This window comes from Chlamydotis macqueenii, chromosome Z, assembly GCF_036417535.1.
Source record: "Chlamydotis macqueenii isolate bChlMac1 chromosome Z, bChlMac1.mat, whole genome shotgun sequence".
In the NCBI taxonomy this organism is placed as follows: Eukaryota; Metazoa; Chordata; class Aves; order Otidiformes; family Otididae; genus Chlamydotis; species Chlamydotis macqueenii.
In genome coordinates this window covers 49,455,726-49,478,051 of record NC_141593.1, presented here as the reverse complement: position 1 = coordinate 49,478,051, position 22,326 = coordinate 49,455,726, and the positions used below count along the sequence as shown (strand labels likewise).

The 22,326-nt window shown below is 39.4% G+C and overlaps 1 protein-coding gene across 1 annotated transcript; it reads left to right on the top strand.

The window, feature by feature from the left end:
* The first annotated feature begins 245 nt into the window (after positions 1-245).
* LOC104478599 (S-adenosylmethionine synthase-like) lies at positions 246-22,000 on the top strand. Its single transcript, XM_086770496.1, has 10 exons — positions 246-409; positions 3,000-3,077; positions 6,868-6,990; positions 9,731-9,874; positions 12,217-12,435; positions 13,878-13,976; positions 14,402-14,503; positions 17,201-17,334; positions 21,531-21,603; positions 21,941-22,000. The coding sequence occupies exons 3-10, from the start codon at positions 6,973-6,975 to the stop codon at positions 21,998-22,000; spliced, it is 849 nt and encodes a 282-aa protein (XP_086626622.1). The 5' UTR covers positions 246-409; positions 3,000-3,077; positions 6,868-6,972.
* Positions 22,001-22,326: the final 326 nt, after the last annotated feature.

The following is a 22,326-nucleotide window of genomic DNA, read 5'->3' as shown; positions in this document are numbered from 1 at the left end:
TAAGAATGGAGGCCCGGGGAAGAGTGTAAAAGCAATGAACTCGGGCTTAGCTATGTTTACATTTCACATAATGATAACACTTCTGCAAAGTTTAACAGAACCAAGGTTAACCAAACACAAAAGTCTTATGAAAGGAGTTTGTAGCAGTGTATTGTAAAATCCACACAGATCAGTCTTAATCTATTGAACTTTTGAGGAACAAACATGTGGAAGCAATTACATCAGCTGTTTGCATAGATACATTAACCTTTTCACTTCACCTTCTGCCTGTACTTGTTCTGTAGTCCAGTTGCTTTGGGTCTTTCTTATTTGCAGGATCACTAAAGAAACCAAGACATGTCAATTCATAAGTCAAAAAAAGAAAAACGATTTCTGTTTACTTCAGAATCTGTTGCTGAAGGACATCCTGGTAAGTAAAAATGCAGATTGAATCTTTGCTTTTATTAATACTTGCACTGAAGAATGCTATCTGATTAAAGTTGTCATATCTCCCCCATGGAGAAAAGAAAGAAACAATTATTTTGAGTAGACCTCAGATTAGCATCTTTGTTTGCTTGACAATAATTTATCTTATTTGTTTAGTATGCAATACAATCTGGCATAAACAACTTTAAGCTTTTGCTTGAGAGAAAAAAGCATGGAGATGTCTTCTACAGGTAGATTTGGAGCTGCCACATATACTGGAATTACAATTTCATTTTTAATTCTGTAATAAAAAAAATATTACTTTATGCAAGTTTATTATAGGTGATCATTGAACTCTGAATCTCTGAAATGTTTGGAACACTGAGCATTGATTTTCATCAGAGCTGCACTCCAGATACTTCTATAGTATGCCTCTTTGCCATGTTGCTCTCCCTAACATAAATTTACATATTCTGAAGGCTGTACTAAGCCATGACATTTTCCAGGTCTGGGACTGTAAAACAATGCTTCAGGTCTAATTGCTATTAATTAAATTCAGCTATTTTTCACAAAGCTTTGTGTACACAAGTATGTCTCTCGAAACTATGTTAACGGATGGTCTGGAGGAAGTTTGGCCCTCCAGCAGACACACTAGTGACTCAAATTTACAGTAAAGGTAGCAACAGTTTCTTTTACGGTGGAACCTTCAAATGGAATATTTTAAAGTTAAGACTAAATATAACATTACCTCCTACTTTTTCCATAGTAGAAGGAAAGACAAAAAACCTAATAGGGAGAAAATGAAGGTGGTGTCAAACACTGAAGCTGAGTTTTTCTTGTGTATCTATATTCTCAGGGTTCTTATTCATTAGGTGAGAATGGTACAGTATGAGACAAGTTATGTTAGTCTGTCTGCCCAGCCTCTAGTGAACAGTCCCACAGCTGCAAGACCACTGCAGTGTGTAGCATATCTTGAACCACAACCACTTATTTGCTTTGAAACACTGCACTGTATGTTGTAATGGTGCAAATAGCTGAAGGCAGTAAAACATACCAATTGTTCCAGATTATGCCCTTCCTGCTTGAGCATTGCACCTTCTGATGTGAATCAATTTCACAATCTTCAGGATTCCATTTGAAGCAAGGTTGTTGACATATTATCTGGATGACAAACTTTGGAACCTGGCATTACTTATTTTATACTTGATTGCACAAATGTTTTCTGGGTCTGAAATTATGACCTTATGATGTTTCTGTCTTTCATCTTATGTCCTTGTGTCTTCAAACTGTGGTTAATTTTTATCAGTGAAGGTGCAATATAACTTAAGTAACTAACGAGGATTCTGGTTCTCTGAGTAAATACACTAGCAGGAAATTTCAGTAAGATAATGCTTGAACTGGGGATCAGTGTAGCACAAATAGCTGAAGACAGGCTTTGCAGCTATTAAGTTGGCTTTTTTGGTTGTTTTTCTTTCTTTCAAGCCTCTAAATTGTTGGACTTACTTTGCAAATATTTATGAAACACACAGTTAAATGTTTAGCTTCAGCTTGATTGGGGAGAACACTAGAAACAAAACATAAAGTTACAGAAATTGTTCATTCAGATTGTGAAAATTATGCCAGTGAAGAAAGATATCTGTGCACTTCTATAAGCAAATCTCATAGTGACACTAAGATCACTCTACCCTGTGTGAATAAAAGGGGCAGATACATTTTTAGCACTTGTGCTTTGCTTTTAGCCTGGTTTTGATTTGTATTTGAGTGAGGTAGTATTGATGGCACAATGGCTCATCCATTCAAAGCTACAGGGTAGCATGTTCCACTCTTCCTTGCGGTTAAATTGTACTGGAAGATACTACTCTACAGTTCTCATACTAAGATTGAATTTGCACTTAAACTTTGCATTGAATTATAGATCTTTTGAGGTAAAGAATAACTCTGCTCTTAACTTACAATTTCATTCTGATTTGCTTTTCTACATTTGCTTCCAGAGCAAATTATCTTGAAAAGTAAATAAGTAGTTTAAGGTGCACATTCAGTTATGCTTCTTTATTAACTTCCTCTTTGGGCCCTCAAGTCTACACACATATCCAATGGTACTCACTCCTGCAAGAGAAGTTATTTTAGACTGGCAGGTATGTTTATGATTATGTAGGCTGTTGCAAACAATATAGGCATCTGGCTCATTGATACGGACAGTGCTGTAGAAGTTTAAAATAAAGAGGGGAAGAATGCAAAACCCCTACAGAAAAGTTTTAGCTTAAATACTTCTTCCAAAGTTGCTACTTATGTTGTCTATTCTCCTGAAACTAATATTTCAGGATGCCTTTGCAGGCCTTTTTCATTGTCCCCTCATGTGGGAGGCTGCTGGCCTGTGTGGATGATAGTAAAATGTTGGTTAGGGTTGACTTGAGGGGAGGAGTGAAAACAGGGTAAGACATACCTTTCAGAATAGAAGTTTCTAAAATTGCCTCTGGGCAGGTGCTCAATAGACAGAAGTCTCTTATCCAGTGGAAATGAAATTTTGTTAATAAATCAATTTTTGTTGTTATCACAAAAAAGAAATGTTACGTCTGTCTTATTTTTACTTCTAGATAAGATATGTGATCAGATAAGTGATACTGTTCTAGACGCTCATCTCAGTATTGATCCAAATGCCAAGGTTGCCTGTGGTAAGTACAATACAGATAGAAAAACAGCTTAATGAAGTACAACAAGTAATCCATGTTGACATAACATCCCACAATCCAAAATTCTTGCAATAGCTGACTGGCTGTCAACACTTTCACAATCAGTCAAGAGGCCAACTCTGGCACACTGACTCAGAAGAGAAGGGAAGGCAGGAAAAAAGCTGCAAAAAAAATGAACAGAAAAAAAGGAAATACATAGAACTCCAGTACAAATTAAAAATTATTAAGTGTAAGAAGTAGATCAGGAGAAGCCAGTGTATCAGGGAAGACTGTGGTTGACAGGGCTAATGATAATAAGGAATCTAAGAAAATTAGGGAAAAAGAGAACTGAGGAAAGACGTATGTCAAGATGCATTTTTTTCATAAAGTAAAAGGTGTTAATAAAACTCAAAATCCATAAGTGCTAAATAGATACTTACTGCGCCTTTACAGAAGCAGGGTGATACCCTTTGTGCACAGGAAGATAAGGGCACAGTTCATTTGAATGTAATGCTGATCAAAGTGGCTTGCCTTTTTCTTGGGCCTTGTTGTTAGGACTACTCTATATTCTACATGAACGTTGTCACTAGGCAACATTGCCTGCTCCAGAGGCTAAGAATATACCACCAAATTGGAATGAGCTGGGTTACCAAGGGGGAATAGACACAGAAGGGCAATGTGTCTAAAGAGCTTTCTGAATGCAGTCATTTTTTTCTTAGAACAAGCCATTGAGGCCATAGTTACAACACAGAGGACCAGCTGCATCCCACAAATACAATCTAATATGACGCTTTTTCTGAAAAATCTCATGTGATCCTTAATGCATAGACATGAGGAGACATGGAGGGTAGGATTTAGCATGTGTGTTAGACTTGATGAAGCATGTATTTGAGTATTGCAGGCAGTTATGCTTCCAAAATTGCTGAAAAGCTGGAGATAGTAAGAGAGAAATGCTGCAAAAATGACAAGGACTGAAAAAAGTGTCATAAGAGATGTGAGAAACATGATCAGTTTGTCTTACTAAAAAAGAAGACTGAGATGTGACATGATTACATAGATAAATACCTAATTTCTGTAATCTGTTGGAAAAAAAAAACCAAAACATGTCAAAGCTGTTGACTGGAGTCAGAAAACTTGAGTATAACATTAAAGTGTAGATCTGGAAAAGATAAATTGATTTATGAGACACAGAGCTTGCTGAAAAAGTAGTGGGCTGGAGAACAGAAGGCAGTTATGACTCTCAATAAAGGGTTTAATGGGTGAATATTAGAATTTCTGTTTAGTTGTGCAGGCCTTGCCTCAAAGTTTCAGGGAAAAAAAAATCTCAAAGCATTATGTAAATGTAAGTCACTATAACACTGTATTTTACAAAACTATGAAATATAGTTAACGGAGATGTTGAAACTAGGTTCTATCTACTGGTAGAAAAATGTATCTGTGGCTTTCTGAGTTTTATTTGCTGCTTGGTCTTTCAGGATCAGCAATTTTTGCATACGAAGTTATTACACTGGCACTGCCTCATTTTAACAGGACAGAGTTGGTCTCTCTTTGTGCTTCCCACCAACTGAGTATCAGTAAAGCCAAGCAAGAGAATACTGGTTGCAAGTAGCATAAAGCAGAAGGCAGAAAAATATTTTACTGAATATTTTACTAAATCTCTGATTTAGTGAAGCCAAATGCTTGATTGAAAAAAAAGTCCTTCCCAGTATGCCCAACAAATGACAGTCAAGAGAGAAAAAAAAACCTAACCATAAACCAAGACAGTACAAAAGAGAAAGTGAAAGTTTCTACCTACTAATGGTGTTCAAAATATTATTTTGGGGAGACTTAAACATGTAAGATCACCTGCCAGTGAAGACCCCAAACCCTTATACAGTAACTTTCTCTTGAGTAGACCAGATGGGGGTGTTGTTTGGGCGCACTTATACATGGCAGTTATAGTGCAGCTCCTGAGCCGTGTTTTGGTTGAATTAAATTTCAGTCAGCATGGAAAGCAAAGGCAGGAAGATGAATCTCTCTTATCCTGATACTAAAAAAGCATCATCATGCCATGAAGTCTTGGATCACTGTCAGGTTTGCTTGGTTGTAATGCACCTAGGAGAGTTTCTAGTTGGTGGTGACTGCAGCCTTAGTCTTCCATCTTTCTAAGCCCCAGTTCCCCAACTTTGCGTCCTTCCAGAGAGGCTTCGCCTTTCTGTAATGACCACATCAGAGAAGCTGGGAGTTCTTCTCTGCCTCACACCTGTAATATAGTCTCTTCCCTCAGTGCAGGATTCACAGCACCATACACGCCTTGCACACATTGGTGGTCTGCTAGGTTGTTAGCAGACGGGAAGAGCACTGCTGGTCAGTAGAGCAGGGGCACAAGACTGAGTGTGCAAGTAATGGCACCAGGATACCCTGCACTGTAGTGGTATCACTACCTGGGGCTGATGTGCTATATACATTTAGGGCTACTGTATTATTATAGGCTCTCACTGTGTCCACAGTGTAATTCAAAGATAGCATGCCAGCTAGGCTGTAGCTTAATAGTTTAATATAGACTTAATTCCTCTTACAGACAAACAGAGAAAGCTTGCCCTGTGCTAAGTTTTCAGCTGCTTGTCTGAATTATCTAAGATAAGCTGCCAGTTAAAGCCAGCTTGATTATATTTATGTGATGCTGCAGTCCATAGCTGTGCAATTTTATAGCATATTCCTGCCTATAATATTTAATCCTGAAATAAAATTAAATCATTCAGGTGAGATGGTGACAGGATGATAAAAGTCATGGATGAAATTCATTGCAGACTAATGCAAGGGGGAAGGAATACATATAAATTAAGTTTTGCAGTTCACTGCGAGCATTCAAAAGAGAGATTTTGGGGTCATAATAGACATATATTTCTGTGAAAAGAGTCGGTGCTCAGTAGCACTAAAAATCCAGTGGGCTTGAGCTTGCTGGGAAAGGAATGAAGAATGGAACTGAAAACATCACTAAGTCACATAAATGCATGGTTGTCTGTCTTGAGTACTGTGTGCAATCTGTTTCTCTTTCCTCATCCCCAAAAAGGCTATAGTAAGCTTTTATGGCAAGAGTAACAAACACCATCATAGCCATACAGTGCCTTTCAGTGAATAGCCTAGGCCTTCCCAATCTGGAAAAGAGAGGATTGAATGGAATATGAAATAGAACTATATAGTTGTAGGTTGTATTGATGTGGTGATTTTTTCGTGATTGTTTGCTGTATGTTTTAACAAAAACCAGAAAAATCTGGAGGGCAGGCAGATGCTTGAAACAAACAATGAAATAAAATATGAAATTATTCTGCACTAAATTTGTAATGAAGTTACGTAGCTTTTTTGCTCTGGGATCCGTTAGATGCTAAAAGTTTTCGTAGTTGCCAAGAGCAACTGGGTGAATTACTGTAACAAAAATCTGTCAAAGACTGGTAATGTTAATAAATTATGTCCCTGTAGCTTCAGGAAGACTCTGAGCTGAAATTGTTGGAGACCAGGGAAGTATTTGGAGAAACAGCACTATATACTTGACCTGTTCTTATAGACGTTTGCTACTGGCCACTGTGGAGATAGGATAATTGGGCAAGATGGAAGCCCTGCCCCATGCAGGCATTTTAATGTTTGTATCAGCTGAAGAGTAGAGTGATTCCACTCAGACCTGTGTCTATACTAAGGCTTTACACTGAGTTTCCCTTATGACTAATCCTTTGTTCATTGAACCATCTTCAGGATCTCCCTGTGTAACTGTAAAATAGTAGCAGTAAAATTCTTATGTTTGATCTTTTTTCTGCAGAGTGTGTAGCAAAAACTGGAATGATTTTGCTTTGTAGAGAGATCACATCTGAGGCTATAGTAGATTACCAACAAATTGTAAGACAGACCCTTAAGAAGATAGGTTATGATGACTCTTCCAAAGGTGAGTGAGATCTTTCATGTGTTCATTCTTGGGTCTGTTCTGCATCTGGCCAAAATCATGTTTTTATAATACTCTGGAAGATAAAATGAAATGCGTATTCAGGCCTAGGAGAAAACTGCACAGACGTTGATAAGCATTTTTTAGTGCCTGGTACTGAAGGAGCTATTTTAAGGTGTCATACTGGCAAAAGACAGTGCCAGGTACCTCTTGCTTCTCTAATACAGAACAACTAGTGTTTGCACAAGTGTCAGAAGGTGGTTACATCTGCAGGTTTTTACAGTGAAAGCTTTAACACTAATGTTGCTTGTCCTTGAGGTGCATATGCCTACTAAACTTCAAGTTCACACCCAAGGGAATTGCTTATGTATTCTTAACATATTTCCCAAAGTAGCTTCCTTTCAGCAGTTGAACCCCTTACATGACTATTCCACTTCAGTCTTCCATTTTCATGCATCATATATGGAGCTTTATTCTAATTCTATTGAACCCTAGACACCAGTACAAGAAAAACTGAGTACTAGTTTCTGGTAACATTTTCCAGTCTCCTCTCCCAGCTTTAATACTGTTCTGGTTTTATTTAGTGAGAGGGGACTACGGTGGTAGCTTCTGTAAGAAGCTGCTGGAATTTGTTCAGGGTGGACCCGCTGCTGGCCAGGGACTAGACAACTGGTAGCAGAATGTTCCCTGATAACGCCTCTGCGACAAGGTATTTAAGAAGGGAAAAAAAAAAACCACAAAAAAAAAAATATGTGAAGAAGATGTGAAGAAACTGGAGCAGGGGCAGAGAGGGGGAGGCGCAAGCCTTGTAGGCCTTGCGGCCATCACCTGCTGGCCTCCTGCCAGGTGGCCATCTGGGCCTGACTTGGCCCGGCCCAGCTGCAAGAAGTGGAGAGGAGATGAGATGTGAAGAGATCCTGAGAGGCATCTGCCTACCTGTTGTGAAGAATTTCTTGTGAGAGGAATGGCTGCAGACACCAAGGTCAGTGAAGAAGGAGGGGGAGGAGAAATGCAGCTCCTGGCCAGAATTCCGCTGCAGCCTGTGGTGAAGACCATGGTGGAGCAGGTGGTCCCCCTACAGCCCATGAAGGTTCATGGAGGAGCAGAGATCCACCTGCAGCCCGTGGAGGACCCCATGCTGGGGCAGGTGGATACCTGAAGGAGGCTGTGGCCCGTGGAGGGCAGCCGTTCTGGAGGGACTGCACCTCGTGGAAAAAAACGACCCACGCTGGAGCAGTTCATGAAGGACTGCAGCCCATGGGAGGGACCCCATGCTGGAGCAGGGGAGGAATGTGAAGATTTTTTTCTCCAGACAATGAAGGAGCCGTGTGAAACAACATGTGATGAATTGACTGCGACCCCCATTCCCTCTTCCCCCCTGTGCTGCTCAGGGGACCAGGGAAGGTGGTAGAGACAATGTTAAGCCTGGGAAGAGGGAGGGCTGGGGGGGAGGTTATCTTGTTCTCTGTCTCACTATCCTGCTTTGTTTTTAGTAATAAATGAATAGCTTTCCCCAAGTCGAGTCTGTTTTGCCTGTAACGGTAACTTTAACTGTCCTTATCTCAAACCTCTAGCCTTTTTTTCTTATACTATCTCTCCCTATTCTCTTGGAGGTGGGGGGGAAGTGAGAGAGACTGTGTAGTCTGGTCCTGATCGGGGCTGAACTACGACAAATATCTAAATGGTTTGAACCCCAGTCATCATAAGCAATCTAACAAGCTTTGGTGGGGCAGCTTGTAGGATTGCACTTATACTCTCAGTTTCAAGTGCTCAAGTTTGAACTAATACCACTAACTTGCCCACATGCTGCGACGATTATATAAATGTGCTGATTGTCTGTTTCTGTTAGCAATACAAAATGTAATATAGGAAGCTTACTGCTATAGAGTTTTAAAAGTTTTAGCTGAAATTACTGGATAATACCTAAAAGCTTCTTTAGCAATTTGTGAACTCTCAAGAATGTATGACCTAACTTTACAAAACTCCCTTCACTAGGACTGGACTATAAGACTTGCACAGTTTTAGTGGCCTTAGAACAATAGTGTAAAGAGATCAAGTATGCTGTCTCCCATGGGAAAAGTGACGATGACATTGGAGCAGGGGATCAGGTAATGGGATGTAATTCAAGGCACTTATTCAAATTTAGTTTATGCACAAGAAGTTAGAATTGCATAGGACCAGAGCCTTTCCCTAAAAGCTATTGTGCAAAGTCAAAAAATTAGAAGCTAAAGAATATGCACTCTCTTAATCACTAGAAGTACAAAAAAGTAACACAGCCTTCACTAGTTTCAGTGAAAGTGGCTTTTCCATATACAGTGGCCTTGCTGGATAGAGCTACAATTAAGCTTTTTATCAGTAGATGTCAGTTTCTGTCTTTCAAGTCCTTTGGGTACCAAATGCTGTGTTATTTTAGTTGTCATGTGTGGGGAGAAGACTGAGCAGTCTTTTATGAACTTTGTCTGTTAAGCCTTTGCAGTCGATTCTTATCGATGCTTAGAGCAGTCATTCTTGGGAACCAGACCCTGCTATGGCTCTGATTCTTGTGCATGCAGAAACATAAATGTTATTTTAGGCTGGTTATATGTCAAAGTGTATTCACTCTGCATGTTACTGCTGTCTCTTTCTAGGCTTGGGTGGGTTTAAAGTACTATTTGGCGAAGAGAGGTGTGGAAATTGAAAGAGAACATGAAACAAGTGGCTTATTTCTCCATTTTTCAATGCAGTTCCCTGTTTTTCAATGCAGGGTTTGATGTTTGGCTATGCCACTGATGAAACTGAGGAATGTATGCCCTTAACAGTCCTCCTGGCACACAAACTGACTGCAAGGATAAAGGCTTTGGAACGGAATGGAACATGGCCATGGGTTAGACCAGATGGGAAAACACAGGTTTGTAACATAGATGCATAAACTGTGAAGGTGAGAAACAATAGAAATAATTTACTCTGTCTGCTACTAAATCAGAATTCATGTTTGTCAAAAATGGTGCTGTCATTTTCACATTTCAAGGTCATGTGAGTTTTGTAAGATACACTTGCATGTTGCACACATTATTTGTTTAAACTGTTCTATCAGTGTCTCAGCAGGTTTCTTCAAACTAACACTTGTATTTTGCTTCTTTTCCTCTGGACATTATAAGAAGATTAACCAAATAATGACAATCAGCTGTTTTGGTTTTTTTTGTTTGTTTTTTTTTCTGAATAAATACCAGCATTCCAGAAGCACGGACTGGGACAGAACTATGGTTTCTCAGATAAAACAGGGCTGTTGATTCAAACCTCATGTATACTATATTTGATCAGTGGTCAGAGCCACTGACAGCTGTGTTGCAGAGCTGAGAGAATGAGTCACAGAGCCTACTGTAAAAGTGATGCACCTTGGCAGTCTCAAAGGCATAAGTTCTCTGTGTTCCAGGCTGTGAGATCTTCATGTGAGGGAAGGAAAGCCATACATGTGGCATTTCCAAGACAGCAAGGTGTTTTAGTCTTAATTTCTCAACTGCATTGAGTTATACCGCTGCTGTTGTTGTGGTGCAACATGGGTTGTTGTCAGCAGTGCACAGAACGTGTGAATAGACTGATTTCTTTATCATGCATCTATCCAAGCATTTGTGAAGGGTCGGAAAGTGAAGAGGTCTTCTTAGTCTGTAAGAAAACCCATACTAAGGATAAAGCAATGTCAGTATATATTTGCTTGTACATAAAAGCTGTGCAATAGGTAGCAAAGGATACAGCCTATCACATCATGGTCTACAGCTGCTCATTTTAGCAGAGTCCTCCAAAAGCTATTTTGGCTTTACTTTGGTGATTCACTATTTGAAGGTATGTTAACATGCCTGTCGTAGTTTAGACCCGATCGGAACCAGACTACACAGTCTTTCTCTCACTCCCCTCACCCTCCGAGAGAATAGGGGGAGATAATATAAGAAAAAAGGCTCGAGGTCTGAGATAAGAACAAGGAGAGATCCTTAAACTTACTGTTACGGTCAAAACAGACTTGACTTGGGGAAAACTATTTGTTTATTATTAAAACCAAAGCAGGATAATGAGACAGAGAACAAGATAACTTCCCCCTCAGCCCCTCGCTCTTCCCAGGCTTAACATTATCTCCACTACCTTCCCCCGTCCTGAGCAGCACAGTGGGGAAGAGGGAATGGGGGTTATGGTCAGTTCACCACGTGTTGCTTTACGCTCCTCCTTCCTCTTCAGGGGAAGAACTCCTTGCATTCCTCTCCTGCTGCAGCGTGGGGTCCCTCCCACGGGCTACAGTCCTTCATGAACTGCTCTGCCGTGGGTCGTTTTTCCCCGGGGTGCAGTCCCTCCAGAATGGCTGCCCCAGCACGGGCCCTCCACGGGCCACAGCCTCCTTCAGGCATCTGCCTGCCCCAGAGAGTCTGCAGCCGTTCCTCTCGTGAGAAAAATTCTTCACAGTAGGCAGGCAGATGCCTCTCAGATTCTCTTCACATCTCATCTCCTCTCCACTTCTTGCAGCCAGGCCGGGCTGAGTCGGGCCCAGATGGCCGCCTGGCAGGAGGCCAGCGGGTGAGGCCCACAAGACTCGCACCTCCCCCTCTCTGCCCCTGCTCCAGCTTCTTCACGTCTTCTTCTCATCTTTTTTTTTTTTTTTTTTTTTTTTTCTGTTTTTCCCCTTAAATACTTTATCGCAGAGGCATTATCAGGGAACATTCTGCTACCAGTTGTCTCCTCCCTGGCCAGTGGTGGGTCCGCCCTAGGCCTGGCTGAGTCCGCTGGACAAAGGGGAGCAACTTCTTGCAGCTTCTTACAGAAGCTGCCACCATAGCCCCCCCTCACTAAATAAAACCAGGACAATGACAAACTGTGAATTATTTTAGCATCTGTTGGTAAAATCTTAGGCTTCTGTAGCTTTCTTGTTGTTATTTTGCTTCTTTGTGTTGACTCATTTAATATTGAATATTAATATAATTAATAATATATATTATGTAAAATAATTATATCTGAAATATAATATATATAATTATAATAATATAATACCAAGATTTAACTCTTTTGGTAGTAGTACTTCAGTACTTTCTGTATATTTTTTTCTTACATAGATTTTAAGCATTAGTAACAATCCACCATTTTTCATCCCATTTATTTTCATCTATTTATTTTTTGCTGCAGAAAATAACTGTGAGATTCACCATTTCCAAACTGGTGCTCTTGGCCTTGACTCTTCACTGTTTCACTGTTCTTTTTTTGTCTGTCTAGGTCACAATGGAATACAAGGAGAGTAACGGCGCAGTGGAGCCCATCCGAGTGCACACACTTGTGATTTCAGTACATCATTCCCCAGACATACCTCTACAACAAATACAGAAGGAGCTAATGGAGAAAGTTGTTAAAGAAGTCATTCCAGAGAAGTATCTTGATGAGGGCACAATTTATCATCTCCTTCCAAGTGAAAAGTTTGTAGAAGGTGGTCCTAAGGTACGGTACTTTCAAACAGAAGATTCTATACAGACTTGGATTCTACTTTGCCACATGTTTCTAAATGTTATTTTGCACTAAAGTGCAATGAACTGGTATACCTTTAACCAAGAAAGTCTATATATTTTTAAGGAAGCTTCAGTTACTTCTACTGGAGTTTTCCTACTGGACAGGTGGCATCTAAACTGAAGCTGTACCTACTTGGATAGCCAAATGTAAAGATTCTTGGATCTTCGTCTTGCTTCCAGAAAGTACTTTAAATGACCAAAAGCCAGCCCTTAAGTTACATGCTAAAACACCTGACTGGAAGTATCTCTTCACTTTCACAAAAAAAAAAATTAAAACCAGAAATAACAACAGATCTGATCTTCTACATCAAAATTATTCAGAAAGCTGGACAAATTTAAAAGAAACCTTAATGTGTTAAGTCTCAATACTCATTAGAATTTGACATGTGTTCTGCTTTCCAGGTGCTGGTACTAGGTAAGCAGGTCACGGCTGTGAAATTGTAAAAAGTTTTGTTGCACAAAACTCCTAGTTTTGTATTAAGAGTTCAATGAAGGATTAAAACTACAAGGTGTGACTATGATCCCACTGGGATGATGTAGGGATACCACTGTCATTGAGGAATAAATGTCAACTTTACCCCCATATTACTTATGTGGGGATTGAAAATCAGTGGGTTAATGCAGTTTATTTCTTTCAGAATGGAGTTTCTCAAAATTCTGGAGTCCATTTATCAGCTTGCAGTCACCAGCTTTGGTAATCTGACAGAAAGGCAGTAATTCTCTGCTAGTTGAACAAGTTGCATCAGCTCATCAAATTGTAGGAGGCAGGCAAAAGTCCATACAAGAGGGTGGGACTCCATTATCAGGGGCACAAGCAGACATAGAGAAGAAAGAACAGTAGTACCAAATGCTTCTTGTGCTGCTAGTGAACCACTAAGGTGAACTCAGCTAGAATTTCTCAGTACTCTTGTGCTGGCAGCAATGAGCTGCAGCTCTGTGAAGCCCCCGCTTCCCCTTTAGTATGTGTATCTGTGTGAAGCTTGTTAACCTTTTAGGTCATATGTTTTTCAGGAAGGGTTTTGTCTTTAAATTCTTGGCCTCCATCACGTGTTACTGAATGAAGTTACTGGCCAGTAATCCAGAGACAGTATTTTATGATTTCTGATTTGGAGGGAGCGCACTTTTTCTGATGTTTACAGTTGTGCCACATTCTTATCAGTCTTCAAAAGTGATAGCAGCACAGGTGGCTTAGTGCATCTCTGAAAAATACTCCAGTCATGTAGCTCTTATTAATTAAACAATTGAATATGAAGGCAAACACTGTGAACAATGAGTCATATCTATGGCAAATAGAAAACAAAGCTGTACCAAATAACGTAGTATGGGATTGGATAAACTGTGTCTCATAAATGTATTCAATTGTTTGTCCTGCAGAGTGATGCTGGACTGACTGGGAGGAAGATAATTGTTGATACCTATGGAGGCTGGGGAGCCCATGGTGGAGGTGCATTCTCTGGAAAAGATCCCTCCAAAGTTCATAGAATCATAGAATCATGGAATGGTTAGGGTTGGAAGGGACCTTCAAAGGTCATCTAGTCCAACCCCCCTGCAAGGAGCAGGGACATCCCTGACTAGGTCAGGTTGCTCAGAGTCTCATCCAGCTGGGCCTTGAACGTTTCCAGAGATGGGGCCTCCACCACCTTTCTGGGCAACCTGTTCCAGTGTTCTATAACTCGCATTGTAAAAAATTTTTTCCTAATTTCTAATCTAAATCTACCCCCCTCTATTTTAAAACCATTACCTCTCGTCCTATCGCAACAGGCCCTGCTGAACAGCCTTTCCCCATCTTTCTTGTAGGCCCCCTTGAGGTACTGGAAGACCGCTACAAGGTCTCCCCGGAGCCTCCTCTTCTCCAGGCTGAACAGCCCCAACTCTCTCAGCCTGTCCTCATAAGAGAGGTGCTCCAGCCCTTTTATCACCTTCGTTCTGCAGCATATGCAGCTCGTTGGATCGCAAAATCTCTGGTGAAAGCCGGTCTCTGTAAAAGAGTATTAATCCAGGTAAGAGCAACCATGAAAGTAATACACCATAACAGAAATTCTGTCTCATATGTCACCCTCTGGGAATGCATACTACGGTCACAGCCCCGCTACAGTTTCAAAAAAGCATTTCTCATACTAGAATGGGGCTCCAGCAAGTTTCTCCTCTTAAGAGTGTGTTATTAAGAAACCTTTTGAGGGAAGCCAAAGACACAGGCCAGGATGGTCCTGAAACAGGGAGTGTGTTCTCAGTAGCATTCTCTCTCCAACTCTATTGCCATCCCTTGTTTAGGTACTTCTTTGCATCATCCTTGCTTTTACTTCCAGCAACTCTAGTGATCCTCTTCACATACATGCATGCCCAGCACTCCAGCCTGGGCTGCACAGCACATTACAGACAGTTATGTTAGCAGTGTTTAGATGTAGTTGTGCAGCCTGCTGTACTATGTGATCATATTAGTTGTAACTCAAACCATTTTAAGCTGTATTTGAAATTACCTTAAACTTACCATGAGTTCTCTACTGTGTGTTCCTAGAATACTACTAGGAGATGAGACTAAAAGCAAAATTCAATTATTTTTAAGAGTTTAAAACAAGAACAACTTTCATCAGTCTTATGTGCTCTGAAGAAATGCAGTACCTTCCTTGTGCATGAAGTTTTGATAATACTAAGTCTAAGAAGTCAAAAGAGGTGGTTTATTGACCCATAAACAGTTTCACTATTAAACATGAACCCAACATGGATGCTAAACAATTGAGGTTTGTCTAGGCAGTTTGCAATACTAGTTTACACACATACTTATTCTGAGTAACAGCTATGTAATAACTTTAACACAGTACAACAAATTACTACAGTAAAAAGTAGCAGTAATGTAGCTGATGTTTTGTCTGTTCAAAACCTTTTACTTTGTCTGTGGACTAGAGGAGAGTCCCACTGGATGTGGTTATGATCAATGACAAAGTATCCAGAAATCCCAATTAGGAACAAGGCCCCTTGCCTTAGATGTTATGCATGTGTTTGATACCTTATTAAACTTCAAGTTTAGAGTTAGTCAAGGAAAGGGGAGATTGGGAATAAGCCAAGCACAAATAGTGATAGTTAGCAAATTGTTGACAATTTTTTTTTTCCTGAGGGCACAGAAGATAAACTTCTGATTTCTTGGTACACACATTTTGAGTGGCATTTTTGAACACATACATCACTGTCTTAATTCTTGAGTTAGATGCGAATGTTATTATTCCAGTAATTCCCAGAGACCCTCCTTAAATATCTGAGCCTGACTCTAGGCAAGGCAAGATTGATTTTGTTAACAGCAAACTATCGAGATGTCAGATATTAGCAATGAAGGTAAGATGGGAAGAGAGAGGAAGATGGGAGAGCAGAAAAGCAAATGTCCTATGGAGTCAGGGAAGGCTAGATTGAAGATTAACAAAAGGAAAAATGTATCAAGTGGAAATGCTAAAGTGTTTTCAGCCCAGTCTGTGTGCTACAGTAAGACCTTGCCAGCCTCCATTGAGGCTGACAAGTGAGCTGGCTTTGCTGTGGATATTGTTTCCATGCTAACCACCTTTTCATACTGCAAGGGCAAAATGGATGATGGAGAAAACTGCAGACTAATTAGCTGTATATTATCACAAATACCATGTAGGCTTTATTTAGTGTGATATAGAATTGTCAGCTTATTCGTTAATGAAAAACAGACTTAGCATGATCTCAAAATTAGCTAAGGGGAAGATAATAATAATTAGGGCAGTTTCTAATAAAAATAACTTATTGTTTACGAAGAAGTATATAGATAGAACTGAGCCATTGGACTAGTACTTCTTGAAACCTGTAGAAAGCAGACACATTGAGGAAGATCAGTGAAAGCCACAGAATGGTTTGCATTGCTTAGTGACATTCAGAATATATTTTCATCCAAATACACCATGATGGAAGAAGATGAAGCGTGTATTAGCCTATGCTGCAGCAGGACTGTATTTTTGGAAAGAGACTGAATGATAAAAGCAAATACATTTCAGGAGAACCTGTGAGTTCTGTGCTGTGCACTGCAGTGCTGTGATGTGGTGAAAAGAGGCTAGTGTGATTCTTGGATGTCAGAAAGGACCTATACAGCTCCTCTGTCCTCCTTTGAAAGCAGTGAAATTCCTTTGAATGAAGTGAGAATACTTCCTTGGTTATTTTGTCTACTTTTTCGATAGCTATTTTAAAAAAAGTATATGGCAATACTGAATGAAGTTCAAGGGAGTACATGGGAATAACTCACTCTGGGATAACAAGTCTCTGAGTGCTTTAGGAACATGTAAAGCTTTTTCTCATCTTGTCCTAGATAATATTTTATCTGCCACAGGAAAAAAAAAAAAGCCAGAAATATTTGTAGATTTCAGACTCTCCAGTCTCAAAGGCATGAAATCCTTGTGTCCAGCTGAGGCTGATGGATGCAGAATGGCATTATTTGAGGATGATTAGAAAGTACCTCTTTTGCTTTTAAGGAATGTCAGTTAGGTCTGATATTTGACCAGGCTGAGCATTCTTTGAGAAAAACAGATAATTTTCTCACATAAAAGACAAATAACAAAAACATATCTCCTGGTTTTCTTTATGCATAAAAGGTGTGCGTGAAATCTTTCCCTGATACATAGCATATCCTTTCCTTAAGCAAAAAAGCAGGAAGGACAGTTTTAACTGTGTTTGGGTTGTATGCCTGTGTTCTACAGCTATCATATGCTATCGGTCTGAGTCATCCTCTTGCAATCTCAGTGTTTCATTATGGAACATCAGACAGATCTGAAGAAGAACTGCTTGAGATTGTGCAGAAAAACTTTGATCTACGCCTTGGAACTATCATAAGGTTTGCATGCTATTAGTATTTACTGAAGGGAATCATATTTTTAATGCTTTCTTTAACATTTTAATGTTAAAGTTTCTGGCTCCTAACTTCATGAAAGTCACCTGCCCCATAAATCTGTAATTGCTGTCATTTCTGCTCTTCCCTCACATAAGCAGCCAGTACAACATACAAGGGCCAATTCATAAATCTGCTCACAAAATGTACTGAATAAGTTCCTCTAGTCTAAATTATACCATGTTACATCTCCCACTATCTCTGGTAGTGTGCTGTGTTGCACTTCATTAGCCAGGTGGTAGTGTGCTTGGTAAATTAGAAAAAAAAAATTTAACATTAGATGTAGTTAGGCTTTCCAGTTTGTTTACACGGTGTGAAATGCTCCCAATTCCTGCTTTATCTGAAAGGCACCAGAAATGTTGGCTCTTTCTGAAAGAAATACCGCAGTCAGCATGGTCTGCCTGCCTTTGATCTTTAGCTGGCAACAACTTGTGAGCAGCTGCCACAAGACAGAAAGGTTCTAGTGCCCTCACTTCACAAGCAATCCCATTGAAATAAGTGAGATGTTATGTGGTGTATTTTGCCCTTACACATGCACAGAAGCTGAGTGTCACTCTACCACAATAGTGGCAGTATGGTGTTTGCTGTTGCTGTTCTGGAGATCTTGGCCATTAGCCCAGAAGAGAAAAGAACGCCCTTAAGTGACTAGCTTCTTCATGAGGTCTAAGTGTAACCTATCTTCTGCATCAGAAAAACTGAACACAGAGCCTGTCTCTAGTTGTTAGTCAAACTTGTGCAGTCTGTTTGAAGTCAACTAAACTTAATTAAAAAGCAATACAGGTTTCTTAAATGCTCTCTTAAGATTTGGTAAGCCATTGAAATATTGCCATTTAAAAAACTGAACAAGATAAAAATCCCACCTGAGCTCTTGTGAAGTGAAAATTCAGTTGTGATCGGAAGCGTCATTGAGGATACCATGAAGTTATAGAGGACAAGAAAACCCAAACCTACTTATATTGCCTCCTGCAGCCAAACCAGCTATGTTCCTTTCACTTAAAGAAGCATGGGAATGACCGTTTTCTTTCAGAGAAGAAAGGGCTGAAGGAGAGAGGCAGATCAGCACCTATCCTTATCAGCAGTTACCCATCTACATTCCAGGGAGCTGTAATTTGACCCTAGCATTCTTCCTTCTCCCTTTTGTGACTAACTCATGTGATCCTTTATGTGAACTTCTAGGAGGTAGAGCTTCTTGCCTATTTTTAGCACAGCTTCCTAAGACCTAATGGTACAGGCTCATTTTCTCAGTCCTGAAGAACTTTCAAATCTCTTGGCTGATTTTCATCAAACTTGAGAAGCTGGACTTATTAAAAGTTTCATAAAATACTGACTAAAGGAGAGAAACGCTCTTTCCTCTTTCAAGGGAGTAGCCACACTGTGAGTTTACCCCTTATTAAACTTTGTAAAATTGACATGGGAGCTCAAGCCTGAGATAGATACCAGCAAGAACTTGACTCCATGCAGAGAGGAACCACTTTGTCACTTTGAGCAATGCAAGTTTTAAAACCTCTGCTTTAAAATGCTAAACCATACATGTTAGCTGTTTCATTGTTTGAGGAATATGCTTTTAATGATTCACATCTCTTTTAAATCCAGAGCTATTAATATCATTCCAGTCTATATTCCAGAGGCATCTTGAGTGTATTTGACTCTGAGGGGAGAAATGTCAACATGTTAGTGAATAGGAAGTCTCTTTTTTTCCTTAAAGAAAGAAAGACATTTCTGACAAGGTATATTGACATTTTGCCAGTGAGACCAACCTCTTGCATGCCTTTTCAGAATGTTTCCTGAATGTATATGCTAAGAGTAGAGCTAACTTTCATTTTTAATAGTCTGAGATAATGCAAGGTGTTATGCCAACTTCTGTTGCTAGGTAATGTTTTCCAAGTGTTACCAGTTCACAACTATAGTCAAAACTCATCTTTGCCTTTGTCATTGTGGCTGTTCATCACCATCAGTAATTTGTGTGGTGGTTTCCAGACACTCCCCTTGATTTGATTGTGCTCAAAAATGCTGCTTTTAAAAAATACATTACCATAGCCCTGAGAGCAGTGAAGGCAGTTAGAAGGGAAGAAAGGAGGTTTAGTGAGCATTTCCTTGTTAAAAGTTACATCACAATTTTTAAAATCCTGTAAATGGTGCTGGCTATCCATTCTAATCAACTATGCATCAAAGTACTTCATGATGTCTTACTTTTTACTTAGTCAGCCTTCCCATTTCTATGACTTTTGTATTCAGGTCATACAAATGACATGTAGAGCATGTGATCATGTTGCACAAAATATTACTTAAAACAAGACTTAGCTGCTGTACATCATAAAGGGCCCCATAAGTGCAAGAATGTGTAACCTCTTCACCGTCTGAAATGTATTCATTATTCTGTTAGTATTTGTGCTTCTTTCCTTACTTTGCCATTCCTCCACCAATTTCCTCTCCAGCAGCTTACTATATGAACCATCTATTTTAAATGTGCTTTCCCAGATAATTCAATAATACAATGCCAAATAGAAGAAAGCCCAAGTAGAAGAAAATGTTTCAGGCCTTTCATGACATGAAGGGAAACTTCTGTGTAGATACGTGTGGCTAACAATTTAGCACAGCTGCAATCCGCTGTATTATGCAGGCTAAAAAGCAATAATCGTGATTTGCGCCTTCATTATTTATCTAGACATAATCAGTCTTAAGCCCTGTTCTAAATAGTGACTTTGTGCTGCTTCTTTTGAGACCATCATTGTCTTTCTAGCACAGTAGCATTAGAAAATACTCTATATCCGAGTTGCAATAACAGAAAGTGTGTTGATGCTTTAACAGGTATAGCTGAACTTTACTCCAATTGTAATGCTTCTGCATTGTAATGCTTCTAAAGCCTAATTGCACACTTACCGCATCTCATACCTTGGAAGAAATCTGACTGTTCCTAGTCACTTTAAAATTGAAACCATCAGCTCCTTACCTTTCTTGCTGTAAATCTGGGTGACTGGGCAAGGAAACAATATCTAGGTTTTATTGTCTTTCCAAGGTGATACTGATTATCTCTCTGATGTGTCTAAATCATAACATACGTTGGAGTAGAGTTAAGTGTAACACTTGCTTTTTTTTTCTTTTAATTAAAGGAGCTGGATTTGAAGAGGCCAATCTATCAGAAAACAGCATGCTATGGGCACTTTGGGAGAGAAGAATTTACATGGGAAATAGCCAAAAAGCTTGTATATTAAGCTTTACAGAATGTTTAATGTAATTGACAGGTGGCTTAATAATCAGGTAAAATATCAAGCTGTTCGAGAACACTCTTTTTAAAATGACATTCTGTAGTTAATAGATTTACTGAAAATTATTTGTATTTGATTTCTAAATGTCATAGTGGCCTTACACTTTAAATGCATGCTGCTCTAACATACTCTTCAGCTTTGTCTTTGGTAACATGTGAGCTAAGTTGGTCTTTGGCTGCAATTAAGTGCACTGATGGCTGTGGAAGTTGAAGTCATTCCTGTTCTGCCAGGGAAGCCCACTATTGGTTACCCACTTAACTTTATACTGAAGTGGAAGAAGTTGGTGAGGTAACTTCCAACAGCTCCAAAGCAGTAATAGAACAAATTTCAATCATTCTTGGGGCCAGGACTTCCATGACTACAGCTTTAGTTATGGCCCTTCTAGTCAAAGCAAATTAGTAAAAATATCAATTTTGGAACATTGTTCATTGTCACTCTAAGTATACTTAGCTATGAGGTAGTGTTATCTGTTTGCTTTTAACATGATAGTTTTGTAGATTTATCTATGAAAACTGATGAGATCCTATGCTGTAATTCTTTTACTCATTTCGAGTTACTCCTTCTCAAACTGAAATTTTCCATGTCCGCATGAATTGGAATTGGCTGTACGAAGTTTCAATTAAGTTTAATTTGTCCACTTCTAAAATATAAAAAAAAATTGTAAAAAACACTTGGAGGACATCACCTTCCTTTGACTTCTCTTTCTGAAAGCACAAAATGGAGAAAGAGAATTCAAAATCATTTAGCTTCTCTTCAAGGACTAGAGAGGATGCAAAGGCTTACATACAAAAAGTAGCAATTCTGGCAAGCAAATTTATAATCAAATTGTAAACTAAGACAGAACGTTGGAATGCTGTAACTGCTCTTTCTTAATAGCAGGGAATTTTACCAGACAATTAAGCAATATGGCTACCCCAGTCCCATTGAGGCAAAAATACAGACTTCAGTGGTAAGTCTCATCAAAAGCGAGTAGTTGAACATAACATTAGTCTCAAGCAAATTTAAAAAAGCTGCTTCCTTGCACGTAAAGACCGATTGATCCACTGCTCCTTTGATGGACCAGAGCTGAAGTGAGGTCACTGTACAGCTGTACCTGCCCCTTACCTGGCCTGATACAGTTAACATGATCTAGTACAGTATTGCTGCAGTCAGTCTTGTGATGTACAATAAAGGCCCTTTTTTCTTCCATAAGAAAACCAAATTCATTCATGGAATAAAAGTTGCCATTCTTTTGTGGGCTTTTTTTTCAGTTTTTTATTTAATGAAAGTTTTCCTTTTTATCACAGGACCTTGGACGCTATCTCTGCCTGAAACAAATCCAGTTTAGCATGCATATGGCCATGTAGGCATAAAACATGTAATTAACTTGTACTAAAATTTGTTCAAATTGGTATTGTCTAGGAAATAGTATTGTAGCTTGCTAAAAATTTTGAAATGTCAGAATAAGTTCTGCTCCTATGGGTACAATGTTTAAACAGCAGGGGATTGGAGAGATCACTATATAATAAACTGACTATAATGACCTTTTGAAAGAGATTTAAGTAAATGGTATAAAATCTCAATTTTACAGATGTCTCAATTACAGCTAGTATCAATGTTACTGTCATAATACTTCAACCTTCCAAAGTTGAATAATGCTTTGGTAAGACGCTGTGATTCTGTGTGTCCTGGT

Bases quoted from the DNA above. Each gene is read 5' to 3' on its own strand.
- LOC104478599 (XM_086770496.1), top strand. The intron at 9,875-12,216 runs GTTTGTAACATA...TTGTCTGTCTAG, and splicing joins GACCAGATGGGAAAACACAG to GTCACAATGGAATACAAGGA. The intron at 21,604-21,940 runs GTAAGTCTCATC...TTTTTATCACAG, and splicing joins CAAAAATACAGACTTCAGTG to GACCTTGGACGCTATCTCTG.